This window comes from Antennarius striatus, chromosome 13 (assembly GCF_040054535.1).
Source record: "Antennarius striatus isolate MH-2024 chromosome 13, ASM4005453v1, whole genome shotgun sequence".
Classification (NCBI taxonomy): Eukaryota; Metazoa; Chordata; class Actinopteri; order Lophiiformes; family Antennariidae; genus Antennarius; species Antennarius striatus.
The window spans coordinates 14609080-14630691 of record NC_090788.1 but is presented as its reverse complement, the minus strand read 5'-3'; the positions used below and the strand labels follow the sequence as shown (position 1 = coordinate 14630691).

Here is a 21612-nt window from a genome sequence, read left to right as displayed (position 1 = left end):
AGAGATTGGACCATATTTAAATAATGCTATCCTTTGCAGATGATTTGCATAATTGTAATTAAATGCCCGTTCAGAAGCAGCTAGTGTGTCAAGTAAAAAGTAGAATGAAACAAATCCTTTTATATGTTAATCTGTTTAATGCGATATTGTCTAGCCCAGCAGGAAAATGAATATTTCATACCTCAGACTTCACTGAGACATTCTTATTGCACCAGCATGCAGAAATAAATGTGTTATTCTACCATTCTAGATTACTCTTCTCATGACTCTTACCATCCCTTTTTTCACATTGCTGATGTTTTTTTTTCAATTCTGTCAATTAAATTCTGATATTATTTCACAGTTCTTTGTTGTGAAGACTGACCACAACATTTGAGTTTGTTCCAATATTTACGAATCTATTTTACTTAGACCAGCAAGTGAAAATCCTGACTTACAAGCATTAATACTTTAAAGGTCAGTTTTGAGCAGCTCATGAATGTCATCAGTTAGAAGGCTCAATGTCGCTCCTCCTCTCCTCCTCTTTTCAGGTCATCCTACTGTACTGTTCCATCCGTCCACTGCAGCATCAATAGCTCAGGATAGCAAACCCCCACTCGATCACCACCTCCTCAACCTTATGCCTTCAGGCCCCCGCTACAAAGACCTGAAGTATAGAAAGCCTCCCTTCAAAAATGATTCCTGTCGTTTTAGCCTCATTGGATTTCAGACTCCTGGTAAATAGGTCCCAATGTGTTCTGCTGTCAATTAGTATCACTATTGTTTTGTTGTCCAAAAGCTGTTGAGTCGATCCACCGGACGTTAAGAAAGTTCTTGAAGACGTTTCGTCTCTCATCCAAGAGACTTCTTCAGTTCGAACTGAAGAAGTCTCTTGGATGAGAGATGATGAGAGAAGAGTCCAGCAGGTGTCCGGAACGCCTTGTATGGATGACTGGACTCTTCCAGGGGCACCTGCCAGCAGCCCTTGCAGAGGTCGAGCGTGGTGATAAATCTGGCTCAGCTAATCTTCTCCAGCAGATCATCGATCCGGGGCATCGGGTAGGCATCAAACTCTGACATGGCGTTGAGCTTCCGGAAGTCGATGCAGATGCGGAGTGAGCCATCTTTCTTCACCACAATGACCACTGGACTGCACCACTCGGACTGTGACAGCTCAATCACCCCCAGGCGTTGCATTTCCTCCACTTCCTTCAGGAGCTTCTCCACCAGATGCTGAGGTACCCTGTAGGACCGCTGGCGGACTGGCCCCCTCTCCTTCAGGTGGACGATGTGCTCAACCAGCGCAGTCTTCCCAGGACCCATTTTCCAGAGGACTGTGTAAGGGCCCTGCCACTTCGCGAGCAACTTGCTGGTGGAGGATGGTAGTAGGAGCAGGACCTTCTGGCCGGGCTGGAATTCCCTGTGTCGGGCCTGTCTGTCATACCAGGCCTTCTGGGACTGCTGGGCCTCTTGCAGGTTGACCTCAGCCTCCTCCCGGTACTCTGCCAGCCGATCCCGCATCTCCAGCATGAACTGGACCATACTCCGATCACCGGCTGCAGACGAAGGAACCTCCTAAGTCTTCCGCAGGAGGTCCAATGGCCCCTGGACGTCCCAGCCATACAGCAGCTCGAACGGGGAGAAACCGGTGGAGGCTTGAGGAACCTCCCTGTATGCAAACAAGAGGAAGGGTAACCATCGGTCCCAGTCCCGCCCGGTGTCTGCTACAAACTTCTGCAGCATCTTCTTCAGCGTCTGGTTGAACCTCTCTACCAAGCCGTCCGTCTGAGGATGGTACGGGGTGGTCTTGATTGGAGAGATCCCCAGCTGGTGATGGAAGAGCTGCAGCAGGCGGGAGGTGAAGTTGGTCACCTGATCTGTCATAATCTCCTCTGGAATGCCGACCCTGGAAAACAACTGTACAAGACAGTGCAGCACAGCAGGGGCGGTGACCGTCCATAAGGGGAATGCATCTGGGAACCGTGTGGCATAGTCAGAAACAACCAAAATGTATTGGTGCCCTCGACTGCTCTTCACCAACGGCCCAACTATGTCCATCGCTATGCGCCGAAATGGGGTGGAGATGACAGGCATTGGTTGTAGGTAGGCACGGTCTGAACAGTTTTTTTGGCATATGGGACATGTTTTGCAATACATTTGCACATCTGCATACATAGAGGGCCAATAAAACCGGGAACTCATGCGTAAAAAGGTTTTGTTGCGACCTAGATGACCTGCCCAGGACAAGGTATGTGCCAAGTGCAGGATCATCTGTCGGCAGGACACAGGCACCACTGGGCACTTAACATCATCAGCCACAGCATACAAAACACCATTTTCCACAATAAAACACTGTTTGTTGCCCCTTTCTGCATCCAGCCCTGCAACCACCTTTTCAAACAACGGCTTTAAAGCCACATCCTCCTTTTGGACCGTCCCAATGTCCTCTGGCACGTCCCACATGTCCCTTAAGAGCCCCTCCTTACAGTCCGGCCCCCTTAAGTTCAGTCCTTTCTCAAAATGCCACTGCCGGCGAAACTTCCGTGGACCCTTGTTCTCTCCCTCAAACAGTTCACTATCCAAGGTGGAAAAAGGTTCCGAACAAGGGTTCCTGGTTTGCTCAGCAGTCACCCCAGCCCTAGCCTGGGCTCGGGTGATCACAAGTGCTGACAGAGCCTTCACCCCAACAACGTCCTCGTTCCCCTCTTCCCGCAGTACATCTAAGAGCACAGGTAGGTCCCATCCCAAAATGTCAGCCACAGGCAGCTTTTCTACCACCCCCACAGTCATCAAGTAGGGTTGCTCCTCCACCACAATTGTCAGTTCAGACGTGGGGTAGGAATGCCTGTCACCATGTACACACATAATGTATTCCTGTGAGTAACAATTAATCACCCCGGTGGGCACTAAGACTCTCCGTACCAGGGTTAAAAACTGTCAGAGTCAGTAAGCGCACTCAAAGGCTGTCCATTAATAACAACGTCCTTAAAACGCTGCCGTTGTGCTGCCGATTTTACCTCCTCAGCTCGCGGGGTGTAACAAGCACCAGTAAGCTTTGCCTTTCTGAGTGGACACAGAGGCTTTGTGCCCTGGCTGCTGACGGTAAAAACAGATGAGCTTCTTACCGGTACTTTGCTGACTGGCTGCTGAGCTGGGGTTCCCGGAGGGCTGGTAGTTGCCTCTGCCTGCTGGTCGGGGTTGCGACTGGAGCTGTCGACCTGGACCGCCTAGGCATGCTGCTGGGCCTCCTCGTCGGGCATTGATGTATTGCAGTGCCAGCTTGGACACTGCTAGCCCATCTGCAGGTTCATGCTCTTTCACCCAGGTGCGGATGTCGGCTGGCAGGACACGCAGAAGCTGCTCCAGGATGATGTGCTCACTGATCTGCTCTTTTGTGTGCTGCTCTGGTCGAATCCAGCGCTGATAGAGTCCCTTCAGGCAGTGGTACGTCTCCGTTGGGTTCTCTCCCTGCGGAACCATACTGGAACAGAACTGCTGGTGATAAGTCTCTGGTGAGATGTCGAAGTTGGCCAAGAGCGCTGCCCTCAGGTCGGGGTACTGGGCCCTCTCTTCGTCCATCGCTGTGAAGGCCTCCAGCGCCTTTCCACTAAGCAATGGCACCAGGCCCACTCAGACTGCGGCCAACCCCACGTCTTGGCCATGCGCTCAAAGTGCATGAGATAGCTTTCAATGTCCTCTCCAGCCACGTACGGAGGGATACGGAGACCGTATGGTCTGGTATCAAGCCTGTAAGGTTCATCTCTGCTACTCATGTGCATCCTGTGAGGGTCTATGGGAGAACTGCGGGCCCGTCGCAGAGCAGGTGTTGGTAGATCCAGCCGGAGGCTCATGGATGACCCTTCAGCTGGTGGCCTCTGCAGGTGCCAGACTGGGTGCTGCAGGCTTCAACTCGGCCGTTTGGGGTACTGGCATCGAAGCCCGGAGTCCTCTAAGTTCTGCCAGGAACCCCTCGCCTCTCCTTTGCTGGCCTTCCACAAAATGTCTCATTAGACCTATGAGCTCACCCATAGGTTGTATCGCTCCCTCAGGAGTAGCCAGTTCTGCCTCCTCCTCTGTTTCCAACTTCTTCTGTTGCGTATGTCTTTTCCTTCAACTGGCCATCCCACTTCTGACACCAAATGTCACGGGTTCGTGAATGCAGTGGGGAAAAATTGATGGCGCAGCCGCAAAAGATGCGTTTTTGGTGGGGTTTTTCTTTTCACCAACAACAAGCAGTGAAAAAATATTTACAGCGCAGATCAAAATTCCCAAAACCAAAAACCCAGTGCAACAAAAAGAAGTATATACAGAGAAAACTTACACTACCAATAGTAACCAATGCATAATATTCAAGAACTCTCAACTCCCAACTCTCCCCCATAAAGCAGAAATGCTTCCCTTAAATAACCCCATGCCCCTCCCCTGGCAAACCAACAATAATTAAATGGGTTTGGTTTTACAATATCGATATAATACACCCAAAACAGAAAAACCTGCTTTACAAAATAAACAGAATAAAACATAAATGCCCATCATATGGCTGTTTAAACATCTATCAAAACCCTGCAAAATACAAAACAATCCAGTAATCCACAAAATGGTTTAGTCCAGGTACTGGCTGGCCTGGCAGCGCCCCACTTTATCCTATTTAAGCCACACCCCAGGTAGTGGCTCGGTTTGGCCCTTGAACCGGATATGGACTAACGCAGCATCCTCAGGTGAGAATCTCATCAAATTCTGTGTGGGCGTGGGGAGAACGTGTAGGCGCCGAAATTGCACCCTCGAACGCACTACCGCGACAGTTTGTTTGACGTTGACCCACCCGAGAATGTACGTGCAACAGTCTGAGTGGGACCGCGCTCTTGCGGTCCTGTCAGGAAACAATGAGAGCACTGCTGCGGTCGCTCTCTTGGGCGAGGGAGAGAGGCGCGTGGAACGGAGATGGACGGTGCAGTCTCTACCGCTCCGTCACAGATTACAGGGTTATTTTCTGTTCGCTGAGTGTTAGCTTTTCAGGCCAATAAAGACAGGAAGTTGTCGTGGATCTTTTGTACATCATGGCTCGTTGACAAGCTGTCATAACTTACCAGAACACTGGAACAGGACTGACCTGCAATACTGTGAGAATGGTCTTATGTCAAATGCTCTTGGTGCAGTGGATATATGCATCATAAGTGAGACATCCTGTAGAAACACAGCAGGATTGTTAACCCGCAGAGAATACATCCTGTGTGTCACCAATTTTACGTCACTGACCTAATGTCCACTGTTAATCCTTACACAGCATCACAAATACACAAACATTTATCATGGAGCTCATCAGGAACACCTTGTCTTGAGGAGCAATTGACCTCAGTCAGCAGCATTGTATTGTATCATTTACTACAAATACATACACACACACACACACACACACACACACACACACACACACACACACACACACACACACACACACACACACACACACACACACACACACACACACACACCACCTATCTAGCTGTAACCTTGTGTTACATAAATAAACCACATTTTCACAATCCTCCTTTATTGCTATAAAGCAGGCGTGCGCGCGCACACACACACACACACACTCACACACACACACTGACCAGTGTTTGTCCTTCCTCTAGGTGACAATCCTGATCATCCTGGCCCTGGCCTTCCTCGCCTGCATTGTGTTTCTGGTGGTTTATAAAGCCTTCACCTACGACCATGCCTGCCCAGATGGATTCATTTATAAGGTGAGAGCTGCTGTATAATTGGCCTGTATTTCATTTTACAACTTCACGCCACCCCTATGCACAGCCCAGCAATAAAAGTAATCACTTAATCACTTCATTTGTTCAATAGCCAAAACAACAAAAAAATGTAAACTCAAACTATCCAAAAAATTGCAGGAAGATGGGCAGTTTGGCTGTAATAATTAGTGCAAAGGGATACAGAGGTGTTTTTGCAGGCTAAGGCCGAGAGAAGTGGGTGCAGATAGGAAAAGACACTATACATTGCATCCATCCGTTCATTTGGATTCATCATCTCATGTGCAGCCACTTTTCCGCTTTGCAGGTCACGGGTTTGCTGGCGCCTATCCCAGTTGATTATGGGTGAGAGACGGGGTACACTCCGGATGCATAGCCAGTGCATCACAAAGCCACATGAGAGACAAACAATCACACGTTCACAATCACACCTTTGGTCAATTTAGGGTTATCAATTCACCACAGCTGTAATTTTTTTGGAAGTGGGAGGAAGCTGGAGAAACTGGAGAGAACCCACACAAACAGGGAGAACATACAAACTCCACACAGAAAGATATTGAACCCAGAATGCTCTTGCTGTGAGGCGATATCACTACCCACAGCACCACCTATTTAAATTCAAATGCAAGCATTTGAATTTAAGATTATTATTATGCTTGTATATTAATAAAAAAATACAAACTTAGCGTTGATTCCTGGGATTTAGATTTAGAAGCATTTGACAGCTGTCAGCATCTGTTTCCATTATATAAATATTAGAAACAAAAGTTCATGGTGAGTGAAGCCTGAGGTTTTATAAAGGGACCACCTAGTTGCTGAGGCTTCCTCAGTATAGAGGAACAGTTAATTACATCCCGCGGTGATGTATTGTAATTGTCAGTTTTCGTGTGCTTGTTCGTTCGTTTGTTTGTTCGTTCATTCGTTCGTTTGTCCATCAAATATCTTCGCAACCGTTGCAGATAGAAAGATGAAACAAAAAACACATAACTTGGAGGGCAAAGGGGATGAAAATGGTCAGGGTAAATCAAGGAATGTTGCAGTCTCTGACACCCATGTTTTAACTGTTTTTATATACTCTATATTAAGCATATAATTTGTATGCTGAAAAAAAATTTGCAAATATTATTCCCTACTTGGATTTACATCTGATTCCAGGTCTTGCACTTGACAAAGTTTGGGAAGAAGCAACCTGTCTGATTGCCTCATATTTAGTCATTTTGTGTCAATCCTCTTTAGTTGAACCATTTTCCAAAATGTCAGACTACTGCTCTGCGTATATCAGTCAATCTGTCTCTCCTCTCTACTAATCTCAATTGACCTTTCAGCAATAGCATTACATATTCAAGTATTCTTGTGCAATGAACTGTGTCCTCTTTCCCTGTAGACCCTATGAGAGAAGAGAAAAACACAATACAGTACTGTACTCCCATCTCCAACTTCTACTCAATTATTGCATCATGTTACAGGAAAAGTATGACAAAGTATAACAAAGTTGATCAAATCAACAATCATCAGTTAATAATGACATGTACCCTCAACAGGCTTTTCCTTTAAAAGGGTATGCTAACGTTCAACTCTGTGTCCTTAACATGTTTTGCATTTGATAGATATGTTAGGCTGGAGCTGCTTCGGTGATATGAAAATTCTCTTTTACAAAAAGTATAAATAATAATAATATAGTAATAATAATAATAATAATGATGGATTAGATTTATATAGCGCTTTTCTGGACACTCAAAGATGCTTTACATCGGATCCATTATTCAGAGATGGGAAGGACGTGCAGCAGGTTAGGGTAATTAAGGATAGGGATGGAAGTGTATTGACATGTGCCAGTAGTGTGATGGGAAGATGGAAAGAGTACTTTGAAGAGTTGATGAAAAGAGGAAAATGAGAGAGAACAAAGACTGGAAGAGGTGACTGTTGTGGGCCAGGAAGTTGCGAAGATTAGTCAGGATGAAGTAAGGAGGGCACTGAAGAGGATGAAAAGTGGTAAGGCACTCGGTCCTGATGATATATCTGTGGTATGGAAGTCTCTAGGAGAGGTGGTAGTAGAGTTTCTGAATGAGTTGTTCAACAGGATCTTAGATAGTGAGAAGATGCCTGAGGAATGGAGAAGCGTGCTGGTGCCCATTTTTAAGAACAAAGGAGATGTGCAGATTGTGGCAACTACAGAGGAATAAAGCTGATTAGCCATACAATGGAAAGAGTAGTGGAAGCTAGACTAAGGGCAGAAGTGAGCATTTGTGAGCAGCAGTACGGTTTCTTGCCAAAAAAGAGTACTACAGATGCAGTATTTGCTTTGAGGATGTTGATAGATCCTAACCCTAACCCAAAGTACAGAGAAGGCCAGAGGGAGCTGCATTGTGTTTTTGTAGATCTGGAGAAAGCTGATGACAGGGTGCCCAGAGAGAAACCATGGTATTGTATGAGGAAATCTAGAGTGGCAGAGAAGTATGTTAGAGCGGTGCAGGACATGCATGAGGACTGTAAGACAGTGGTGAGGTGTGCTGTAGGTGTGACAGAGGAGTTCAAGGTGGAGGTGGGACTGCATCGGGGATCAGCTCTGAGCCCCTTCTTGTTCGCTATGGTGATGGACAGGCTGACAGACGAGGTTAGACAGGAATCTCCATGGACTATGATGTTTGCAGATGACATTGTGATCTGTATTGAGAGCAGGGAACAGGTGGAGGAGAAGCTAGAGAGGTGGAGATTTGTCCTGGAAAGGAGAGGAATGAAGGTTAGCCGCAGTAAGACAGAGTACATGTGTGTGAATGAGAGGGACCCAAGTGGAAGAGTGAGGTTACAGGGAGAAGAGATCAAGAAGGTGGAGGATTTTAAGTACTTAGGGTCAACAGTCCAGAGCAATGGAGAGTGTGGAAAAGAGGTGAAGAAGCGTGTACAGGCAGGATGGAACTGGTGGAGGAAAGTGTCAGGTGTGATGTGTGATAGAAGAGTTTCAGCTAAAATGAAAGGAAACTGTACAAAACTGTGGTGAGACCAGCGATGTTGTTTGGCCTAGAGACAGTGTCACTGAGGAAAAGACAGGAGACAGAGCTGGAGGTAGCAGAGATGAAGATGCTGAGGTTCTCTCTGGGAGTGACCAGGAAGGATAGGATCAGGAATGAGTACATTAGAGGGACAGCACGTGTTAGAGGTTTTGGAGATAAAGTCAGAGAGGCCAGACTGAGATGGTTTGGACATGTCTAGAGGAGAGATAGTCAATATATTGATAGAAGGATGCTGACTTTTGAACTGCCAGACAGGAGGCCTAGAGGAAGACCAAAGAGGAGGTTTATGGATGTAGTGAAAGAGGACATGAAGGTAGTTGGTGTGAGAGAAGAGCATGGAGAAAACAGAGTTAGATGGAGGCAATTGATTTGCTGTGGCGACCCCTGAAGGGAAAAACCGAAAAGAAATGAAGAAGATACACTACAACCACACACTAATTTAAATTGTAAACAATAATTACAGTTTAAACCCCAACACAATAATGGTAAAATCGTTTTTCCTTGATTGCATTGAACGAAACAGTGAACTTATTGATAAATGATCTTAACCTTACTGATTGCTTTATTGCTGACAGCACAAGCGGTGCATCCCAGCATCCCTGGAGGCCTACTACGCTGCCCAAGATGCGAATTCAAGAGGCCGTTTCTACACAGTGATCAGCCACTACAGCATGGCCAAGCAAACCACCTCACACTCTGTGTCCCCATGGCTGCCTGGACTGGCAGGGGGGCAGCAGAATGACAACAAGCCTCCAAGCGGAGAAGGCCAATGAGTCGGAGAAAGGATGGGAAAGGAGGGAACGACACTGGCAGCGATAGATGCAATGACACAAACATAAACAAATATGTAGAGACACAGGGAGAAAGAGATGCACATTAAAACAACAGCAACATATATAATGCCTATAAAAAATGTGAAAACCTGCATGCAGACCAAAATAAAAAACAAAAAAACGACACAAGCACATGTTAGGTCATACTTAGGTGATGCTCATATACCTAAAACACACATACACACACACACACACGCACGCACGCACGCACGCACACGCACGCACACACACACACACACACACAAACAAACACACACATACACACAGCCTGCCCTCTTGTTAACCATGTTTACACCCTCTAATTTATTATTGATTAATGGTTGTGATATATTTTTACTGTAACTTATGGGTGATTTTTGTTATTATCAGGTTTTTCTTTGTTTAACAGCACAAGTCAGTGCTAAATTTCCTATTCGTGAGATTCTCCCAAGTTTGGAGTAATTTTTTTTGTTTGTTGGTTTTCCTACTGTAATTATTGTAGTTACCTTCGCCGTCACTTTTTTTCCCCAGTCTGTTTTGCTCAAATGGTGTATCCTCGGGCGTATCCATCAAACATAGACACACACACACAGACCACTCAGTCATATTCTAATACAAAAAAAAGTCAATATGGTCTTGTATTGCTGTAACAATTTTTTTAAACACAATCTTTCAGCTGTACCATCTTAGCGAAGTTTGTTGCCAGTCGTATAGTCCTGAGTTGACTGAATGACATTTTCCCACATTATGCCTCATATATGGTGACATTTCATTGTGTTGTGATACATTTTAATTCCAGTGACCCATGCTTTACATACAACTGTGCATTCAGGCTAGATTTTGTGTGTATATGCACTCTTAGAGAAATTTCTTTTCCTTTTCTTTCATTAGATGTGCAATTTCTCCATCTAAATAAAATCCATGTTGCTTCAGACAGTGTAACTTCAGTGAACACAATGTTGCAGATTGGAAAGGAACTTAGTGTGAATCACTGTGTCTTGCCAAAAACTTCTAATGTTCCAATGTTTTTGTTGTTTATTGATGGGCTTCTACTGCAGCTGAGTATTGTTACTCTACTGTTATTTTTCCTTTCGTAATGTTGGACCTGTCGTCCAGAGCGCTTTTACAAGATTTTGTGCTGTTGTTAGTTGATATGTAGCGATACTTGGTGTAAAATTTCATCGTGCATCTTTGTCCCTCTCCTCTCTGTTTGAAAATAAAACATGCTGTGACCTGTGCCGAATGTCTTTCAGTCCTGCTCTCTCTAGCACTCACACACCAAAACAGCCTTGAGACAGTGCAGAATGAATGACAGCAACAGCTTTCAATTCAGCATGTTATTTGTTATATCATTCCAATGTTCCTAGTCAAACTAGTCAACGTTTCATGTTCAGTGTCAGCCCCTATGATTGAAAGCAAAAAAACACCAAGGTACTACATTAATACCTGTATCATTTTCATTAACAGTCCTCTGTGAAATGCTGATTAGCTGTCTGTTTTTTCTTACATACAGCACTAACAACAGTTTTTTCAATGACTGACAAGAATAGCAGGCTTTTCTAATTAGAGGCTTATATTCCAATGAATCTAATAAATGGTTTTCCATAAATGAGGTTTTTGAGAGGCCAAACAGAAAGAGAAGAAAACACATCAAGCAGGAAAAAAAAAAAGGTACATCTAAAGGTGGAAATAAAGCATTATTTAAAATGCCCATTGAATTGAGTCTCAACCTAGCATGTTGATCAGTGTCCATTGGTAATGTCTGCCATGCATGTAGAAGGCCCATGAGTGTAATTTATATCCTGAAGACAAATACTGCAACGGTAGCACAGTAATTGTCTTTCACCTTTTTACCTTCACAAATAGCATCAATCTTTAGATAGATAGATAGATATATACTTTATTAATCCCGGAGGAAATTGCAGTAGGAGAGAGACCTACCAAATACTAATTTTACAGATGTTTTACTGGGAAAAATACGTTGATGCAGTTGCTGCATTAGAGTTGTTATATTACCAGTCCATGTTCCCAAGTAATTTTAATTTGGAGAAAACAAAATAGTCTACAGTTAGTCCTTGAAATACGTCTGCCAAATGAAAAGTTGTTTCCATACATTTACAAAATTCTAAATGGACTGTGTACCCTCCCATCCAGTAGCTTGGTAATAAGTTAAATGGTGTATGGTAGTAACATTTGAAAGACAGACAGAGGGAGAGGGGCAGACAGAATACTTAAAAATGAGACAAGACAGAACATGAGTCTGGATATAAAACAAAAGCAAGGAGCATGAGCCTAACAGACAAGCAGATGTTGAGCAGCATTTTTAGCAGGTATAAATACAGGACCTCCAAATCATCAAGGAAGTTTCAGCAGACTGCAGAATGGACACGTGTTGCTGTTCACTTCTAAATGTCAGCCTCGATTTCCCTCTCTGCCTATCATCTCACAACCTTTATCCTCTCCTTTTCTTCTCCTTTCCCACTCCTTCCCCTCAATATCCCTCTGACGAAATACCAATGACCTGTCTGCAACAATCAGTACTTCCTCATATCAATCTTGCGGTGGTGCATGAATGATCCCACTGGAAGTTATTTTCCATTATAATTAGAAAACCAAAGAAAAGATTAAGCCACAATTCATTCCATATCTAATTACATCCCGCTTCTGTGGGGGCGAAATAATGCATGGCTATGTCACAATTTGTGGGTGGGTCAGTTTTGGCAGTGAGGAACTCAATTGTGTAAAACTGGAAAGAAAGGATTAGTTTGAAGTAACATTTGTTGTCGCCAGAAGGTTTTCCCATCAAGGAAAAGACACACACACCCACACAAGCACATAAGCAAATACACACACACACACACACACACACACACACACACACACACACACACACACACACACACGCACACACACACACACACACACACACACACACGTATCGTATGTATGTATATCATTGGGATATCATTGTAACATTATTACTATTCTATGTAACCATTGTTTAATTATCAACTTTATCATCAGTTAAATGGTTCTATTTTAATTATTCACTATTCACTTTTATCTTTTAACAATGTTAAAATACGTGTGAAGAATTATGTCACAATTCTTAGGATGATTTCTGTGTTTTCAGTGTATGATTTCAGTGTGATGTATTTGGTCAATACAGTTTTTTCTGGAGCGTAGCAGTCTCACTACATTTTCAAAACGGTGATGTATTGTAATTGTCGGTGTTCGATGTCCATCAAATATCTTCGCAACCGTTGCAGATAGAAAGATGAAACAAAAGCACATTACTCCGGCGGCAAAGTGGATGAAAATGAGATGATGACCTTGACCTTGAGAAAACTAGGTCAAGGTCAAATTTCAACTTTTGTACACTCAGGAACCGGATAAGATAGAAAGACGAGGTAGAAGGCACTAGCTTTGATATATGGTCAAAGCTAGTGCATAGCTTTGACCTACCCTGAACGGTCAAAGCTATGCCCTAGTTAGGTTCTACTTTCAGGAGGGATGTTGCAGTCTGCGACTGCTTTAATTCTTGTTGCTGACTGTCTCTAGAAAGTAATGAAGGCCATCAGGCCATATGAACGGAAGGTCTGATAAGGTTGTGTACTTCTTCTGCTGTGTGAAGAGAAGAAATTGATCTTAGAAGTTCAGTTTAAATCTGTTTGAGAAATCACTCATGGCAGACTAACTTGTAATCTTTTGTTGTTGTTGTTCTATTTTTAGATAATTTAAGGTAAACAGGGTTTATATTATTACTCTATAAACAACATGCCTCTATTCTGTGATTCACAGTTTCTCCACACACACCAGGTTCCACCTCAATTCCTACCTTCTGTTTTTGTTGGCCCACGAAAGAATTAGACAACTCTGTATCTTTTCTTGCACATAAGAAGCCATCAGTTGTTCTCCTCAATTCATGACACAGCGGTGGTGTGTGTGCATTGTCTAAGAACTGCACAAGCAACCATCTGTCCAATTTGTACAGATTCTGAGTGATGTCCATTTCTGTACTCACATGGGAATAAAGAAAACAGCAATCAGGACAACTATCTTGTATGAACTGCCGTCAACATTTTAAGTATCCGTTTAACAGACAGATTAGAATTCATGTTGACTATACAACAGTCCTCCTAATTTTCACGCTTGTGTCTGTAGGGATGGCGATGATGTGGGTCTCTGCCAGTCCAACACTTTTGTCTGGGACTAAATGACTCAACAACTATCAAATTCTGCTGTACAATTTGGCGCACATATTTATGCCCTCTCCAGCAGGAACAACTTTCTACCAAATGCTGTTATCAAGTAAACAGTTTTATATCCAATGCTTTGTTTATCATTTGCCGGAGCCTCTGATTGAGTTTGCTTTTGGTGCTAGATCACAAGAGTCAACTCATTGTATTTTCTTTTCTTTTTTATTTTAATGTAATCGAGGGAGACAGAGCCACTGAAGTTGCTTATCCAGCTTCTGGTTGTGGATGAAAGACAGACAGTTTTTTGGTTTGTTTTTGTTTTTTGTTTGTTTTGTTTTCTGTTTCACTATGAAATAATGCTGCTTCATTATTTTCTCTGAAGAAATTGTACAGTTAGCTGATTTTAATACTTTTCAGCATATTATTGTATATTCATTTTCCAGCAACGACCCAGCTCCTTCTTATAAGGAGCAATAAGTAGGACTGGATAATAAATGATAATCATCGAAAATACCTCAAATCTGTGATCAGTACTATTTAATGGCATGATTGTAATGAGTATTGCGTCTTACTAATGAAAGCAGGCCACTCTGATTTTTCAAATATTTGCATTGCTGGATTTATTACTGACAGAATTTCTTGTCTCATTTTCCTTTTAATTTCCCACACAGTACAGAATGTTATATTACATTCTACTGTATATTGGCTGTGATATAAAATTTCACAGGCCACACTGCAATATATAATTAATATTGTTACTCATTAACTACCATGAAATGCCCATGAGGCTAATGTTCTGCTGGCTCAACAGGTAAACAGGGGGAGATAAAGAGAAACCTTTAACAAAACTTTTATGTGTTTATTATGAAGAAAAATAGTCATGATTACCATCGTAAAAAGTGACACAAATTTGAGTAAATTTTATTCTAAATGTGTTGAAGATATTATAGTTTACACAAAATATCTATCTCTCTGTCTGTCTGTCTATCTGTCTGCCTGCCTGCATGCCTCTCTATCGATCTACCTATCTATCTATCTATCTATCTATCTATCTATCTATCTATCTATCTATCTATCTATCTATCTATCTATCTATCTATCTATCTATCTATCTATCTATCTATCTATCTATCTATCTATCTATCTATCTATCTAGCTATCTATCTATCTATCTATCTATCTATCTATCTATCTATCTATCTATCTATCTATCTATCTATCTATCTATCTATCTATCGATGCATTTTTAAGTCAGAAGGAACACTGCGACATTATTTCTCTATCCTCCCGTCAGTGTGTCATTTAATATTCAAGAGCGCACACGTGTCAAAATTCACATGTACTCAGACAGTTCAACATATGACCATCTGTGTAATTTGTGCTCTTCACCTCCATCTCTCCTCTCCACTCTCTACCCTGCTGTCACAGAAAGGCTGCTTCTCAGCAGTTGGTACTTGGATGTGTGGATGAGGCAAACAGACAGGAGAGAAGGAGTGGCATGGCAACGGGGGAGAATTGGGGATGGTGGGGGTGGTGGGGGTGGAGTGGCTGGGTTGGGGGGGGGTATCTGTGGTAGACCTGGCAAGAAGAAAAAAACAGGAGAGGAGTGAAATAAAAGGTAGGAGTTTCATTGAATGAGCAGTTTTAAATTATCCACTGTTTTCTCCTCCTTTGCTGGGGACTGGACTGCTCCACACAGGAATAATGGTTTGGTTTGTGGATCATCAGATAAAAATATTCACAGAATAAACTGAATGGCCTAATTTCCATCATTCCTTCTTTGGAAATGGACCATTAGTGTGTTTGCTACTTGTTTATTGCATGAACTGATGTCCAGTCCTGAGAGCAAAATGTCAAAGGATTCAACACTGGTCAGAAGAGAGACAACAGAAACAAAGCAGTCAGAGACCGCAACATCCCGCGACACCCCTGAGTTCAAAATTTTACCCTGACCTACTTTCATAATGGTCGCAACGATGAATTCTATATTGTACTATCGAGTATTTGGATTTTCATTTCATATTTGTAAGTTGACCACTGCTAGAGGTATACTGTAGCACAGGGGTCCCCAACTCCTGGGGTGGCAGACTGGTACTGGTCCGTGGGCTATTTCGTACCGGGAATCACAGAAAGAAAAGATAATTTACATTACTTCCCTTTTATTAATTTCAGAGTCTGAAAGATGTTTTCCATCCATCCATTTTCTGCCGCTTTATCTGCCGCAGCGAGTCATGGGGAGCTGGAGCCTATCCCAGCAGGCATAGGGCGTGAGGCGGGGAACACTCCGGGCACGACGCCAGTGCACCGCGGGAAAGATGTTGTATTTTGAAAAATTACCCAATTCTCTCTTATATCCATCTATGTAAGTGGTTCAGAACCGGGTCGTGGGACATTAGGTACTGGGCGGCACAGTTTGACTTTATTTATTTATTTGATTACCAGTCTGAAGATGTTTTATTTTGTAAAGTGACGTCTGTGAAGAACAACAGACGAATGCACGTGTCTGTCCCATTTGACAGGCCTCGGTCACGTGGCAGGTTACCAGCCACCACCCCTAAATTAAGAGTCCACAACTGCGCCAGTGTTCTGGATTAAAATCAAGGCAGATTATCCTGAGATTGCCCAAAAAGTATCAAAAACTGTGCTTCCAATTCCAACCTCCCGTCTTTGTGAAGCGGGATTGACTGCAGTGACTGTAAAGGAAACCAAACTGTGGAGTAGAACAGACGTCTGGAACACACTTCAGGTGTTATTGTCTCCCGTTATCCCTTTATCAGTGGTCCCCAATCACTAAATTTCATTATTGTAATTATTATTATTTGATTGACATATTCTCCCTTTTGTTGGAAATGATCAGCATTTCTCCTGCGTTGAATGCACTGATTGTAAGTCGCTATATTTTAAAATAAACCTCATCAGTGCAGTCACTTGAATCGAGTTTTTAATACTGTATTTTTATTTCTTACAATTATTTCGTTTACAGAGATGTTGGCTATCAATTGTCTATTGATGTCTGCATTTTACAAAAAACCACTACGGTTGATTTATTGTTAGACTACAGCTGTCCTGGCGTCATTAACGATTATTGAGCAAATGAAGGCAAGTCCGTGAAAATACTGTCAACACTACCTTACACCACAACACACTACACCATCAGTACAAGACACTACACTACACCATACTACAAGACACTGCACCACCTTATACCACCCTACACCACCCTATAAGACAGTACACTACACCACACAACCCTACACCAGCCTACACCACACTACACCACCCTACAAGATGCTCACACCACACAACACCACCCTACACCACACTGCACTACCCTACAAAACACTACACCACACTATACCACGGTACACCACACTACACCACACTACACCACTCTATACCATAATGCACCACCCTACACCACCCTACAAAACACTGCACCACCCTACCCACACTACACTACACTACACCACACTACACTACCCTACACCACACTACACCATACTACACCACCCTACACAACACTACACTACCCTACCCTACACCACACTACACCACCCTACACACTACAAGACACTACACTACCCTACATCACACTACACACTACACCACCTTACACTACACCACCCTACACGACACTAATCTACCCTACCCTAAACCACACTACTCCACACTACATCACCCTACACCACACTACATCACCCTACACCACCCTACATCACACTACACACTACAGCACCCTACACTCCCGTTTACTCTGCATCCAGCAGTCTGCAGGCTTCCTTTAGGACTACTCATCATCCTGGTGAATGACATGTTTTGAACATCTATGCAGAAGTTAAAACTCAGTACATAAAACCATAAAATATTTAACAGTATCCACACACTGCATTAAAAATTTAGAACATGTACTTTTGCTTACTATTCCAGGTGTCTTAACACCATATTTATGTTTTTTAAATCAAAGGAACTATTCACCTACAGCCTGTGAAATGTTGTCTACTTTTAATCAATTAAAACATACAGAATATAAATTAATGTACAGTACTCTCAATAATCTAGAATAATAAACTGGTTGAAAGTTATGGTTTACATACTGTATATATCTTATTTAACGTTTCATCTCTTGCACAAGTAGCTTTTGTTCTGGCTCAGTTTCTTCCACTCGCTTAGGAGGATGCCAGCTAAGCCTCTGGACCCATGCTGCTGCCGGGGTGCTCCTGCTGAGTGCTACATCTAAAATTCTAATTACTGAGCACAGTTCAATTATTAAAAAAAAGAAATGTTTGGTTTAAGTCTTAAGTCTTGTCTCTGTCAGAGAACAGCTGCAGACCACAATTTTCTGGCTGTGTGAAATATTTGCACTAAATAAAAATTGTCAATCAACACTTAGAGTTTTGTTATTAATATTTTGTAGAAAGGAAACTCACTAGCCACAGCTCCTCTGATACATTTGTCTTGTCTTGTTTGCTTTTGTGTATCTTAAATCCGTAAACACTCACTGACTGAAAGCAGACATGCCCCAGAACAGATGAACGTATGCTCACACTGACTAATGTTATTTTAACACAGTAGTTTGTGTTTTTTTATTGTGACATGGTGCTCTCTGGTCACCAGTCCCAGTAAAGCTGGGGCAGTGAATTAATCCTTGGCTAGATGTCATATTTGGGATTGGATACCAAGACGCTTTGTGCCACAGATATCAAACTACTCTTGAGAGGCAGGGATTACCAACAGTGTTGACTCTTTCACACACACATTGTGAATTTACTCATATTTTATTGATCCTACATATTAAGCTTGTATTATATAACCAGCCATGATAAACACACAGCAACATGTATTTCTAACATTCTGACTGAAATATTGTTTGATGCACTGATGTCCTCAATACTGCCACATTTTTCGAACCTAATTTCTCATTCTGATGTTTCCAAGCTTTAATTTCACTTCCTTTTATATTGGTCTTGAGCTATATAGAGATTGCTAACTAAGTCATGCAACTCTGCGATATCACAAATTGTGATTCACAATGTTTGGTTTTACGTTCCGGGTGGCACAGTGGTGCAGAAGGTATTGCTGTTGCAACACGAAGCTTCCGCACTAGATTTCTTTCTGTACAGAGTTTGTATGTTCTTCCTGTGTCTGTGTGGGTTCTCTTCAGGCTCTCCGACTTCCTTCCATCACCAGAGAAATGCTAATCAGGTGAATATGTCACATGATTTACGTTCTTTCATGAGTGACATGCATAAGTCTCCTTCTCGTTTATTGATCATGTAATCCTTTTATCCATTTCCTAAATATAATACCTAATTCATGGTGACATTATTATGAGCTGGCTTAAATCCACACTCACCCACATTATTGGTTCAATCAAAAGTAAAAAAAGAAAAAAGGAATCCTTGTCATCTAAATTAAAATTGGTTTAAACAAACCTGTTTCCATTATAGACTATCAACTCCATGTCTTTCAGTTACTAAATCATCCACTTTAGGGCTTCATGGTAATCAAATCACAGATAGATTTTCAATATTCACCATTTTCCTCACCTTTCATTTGTTCTCCCTCTAATTAATGTGTAATTTGGCTTTTTTCTCAATAAATCTGTCTCATCACATCATCACATGGAAACCTATTCAGAGGGAGAGAGAGAGAGAGAGAGAGAGAGAGAGAGAGAGAGAGAGAGAGAGAGAGAGAGAGAGAGAGAGAGAGAGAGAGAGAGAGAGAGAGAGAGAGAGAGAGAGAGAGAGAGAGGAACAGACAGGTGTGAAAGCTCCTCACTATTGATTGCTACATAACGACCTCATACATTCTACCGCAGCAGGGTTTAAAACATTTTCCTTTCCTTCATAACAGTAGATTCTTTATTAAACAGGGTTGGATGGAGTCTCCTCTAATCATTTCTTCCTTCCTTGCAGACACGGAACCTAATCATTTGTGGAGCCTATTTTTTCCTTCTCTTTCTGAAATCAAAATGTTAAGAAAGATCGAAGTCAATACAGCAGGCTGCCAGAGATATATTTTACATTCCAGTCGTTGTCTTTATGTCAAAACCTGACATATTATTACATATAAACCATTTAGCAGCTAAGGCAACCTCAAGCTGTTAATTAAGAAATAAAACCGTTTCAGACACAATAAGGAGTTGAGAACAGGGGTGTGCAGATTATACTGTGACGAAAAAACAACAACAACCTAATTACACAAGAATACAAATCAATCAATCAAGTTTTATTTATATAGCGCTTAATCATGGCAACAGACATTTCAAAGCGCTTTAACAGACAGAGAAACCCAACTGAACCCTCCAGAGAAAGGAAAGTAGTGCACAGTCCACAGCATGTGAAAGCACAGGTATTCACATTATAACTCCATCCATCCATCCATCCATCCATCCATCCATCCATCCATCCATCCATCTTCCTCCGCTTATCCGGGGTCGGGTCGCGGGGGCAGCAGCTTAAGCAAGGAAGCCCAGACTTCCCTCTCCCTAGCCACTTCATCCAGCTCCTCCGGGAGAATCCCAAGGCGTTCCCAGGCCAGCCGGGAGACACAATCTCTCTAGAGTGTCCTGGGTCATCCCCGGGGCCTCCTCCCGGTAGGACATGCCCGGAACACCTCACCAGGGAGGCGTCCAGGAGGCATCCTAACTAGATGCCCGAGCCACCTCATCTAGCTCCTCTCTATGCGGAGGAGCAGCGGCTCGACTCTGAGTCCCTCCCGGATGACCGAACTCCTCAACCTATCTCTAAGGGAGAGCCCGGACACCCTGCGGAGGAAACTCATTTTGGCCGCTTGTATCCGGGATCTCGTTCTTTCGGTCACGACCCACAGGTGAGGGCAGGAACGTAGATCAACCGGTAAATCGAGAGCTTTGCCTTTCGGCTTAGCTCTTTCTTCACCACGACGGACCGATACAGAGTCCGCATCACTGCAGACGCTGCACCGATCCGTCTATCGATCTCCCGTTCCATCGTACACTCACTCGTGAACGAGACCCCAAGATACTTGAACTCCACCCTTTTCCGACTGAGGACCATGGTCTCAAATTTGGAAGTGCTGATTCTCATCCCAACCGCTTCACACTCGGCTGCGAACCGCTCCAGTGAGAGTTGGAGATCACGGCTTGATGAAGCCAACAGCACCACGTCATCTGCAAAAAGCAGAGAGGCAATACTGAGGCCACCAAACCGGACACCCTCACACCTTGGCTACGCCTAGAAATTCTGTCCATAAAAGTTCGGAACAGAATCAGTGACAAAGGGCAACCTTGGCGGAGTCCAACCCTCACTGGAAACGAATCCGACTTACTGCCGGCAATGCGGACCAAAGTCTGACATCGGTCGTACAGGGACCGAACAGCCCTTATCAAGGGGTTCGGTACCCCATACTCCCGAAGCACCCCCCACCCAGAACCACTCGAGGAACACAGTCGAACAAAACAAAACACATGTAGACTGGTTGGGCGAACTCCCATGCCCCCTCAAGGACCCTGCGGAGGGTGTAGAGCTGGTCCACCGTTCCATGGCCAGGATGAAAACCACACTGCTCGTCCTGAATTCAAGATTCGACTTCCCGACGGACCCTCCTCTCCAGAACCCCTGAATAGACCTTGCCAGGGAGGCTGAGGAGTGTGATCCCCCTCTAGTTGGAAAAAACCCTCTGGTCCCCCTTCTTAAAAAGGGGGACCACCACCCCAATCTGCCAATCCAGAGGCACTGTCCCCGAAGTCCACACGATGTTGCAGAGGCGTGTCAACCAGGACAGCCCCACAACATCCATAGCCTTTAGGAACTCCGGGCGGATCTCATCCACCCCCTGGGCCCTGCCACCGAGGAGCTTTTTAACTACC

The 21612-nt window shown here is 43.4% G+C and overlaps 1 protein-coding gene across 1 annotated transcript in view; it reads left to right on the top strand.

The window, feature by feature from the left end:
- Positions 1-10794, top strand: part of nsg2 (neuronal vesicle trafficking associated 2) — a 51225-nt gene extending 40431 nt beyond the window's left edge. Inside the window, exons 4-5 of the mRNA XM_068331645.1 lie at positions 5616-5726; positions 9328-10794. Coding sequence (XP_068187746.1) covers positions 5616-5726; positions 9328-9525 — 309 coding nt within the window. The 3' untranslated portion in view covers positions 9526-10794. The remainder of the gene's footprint in view (positions 1-5615; positions 5727-9327) is intronic.
- The last annotated feature ends 10818 nt before the right edge of the window (positions 10795-21612 follow it).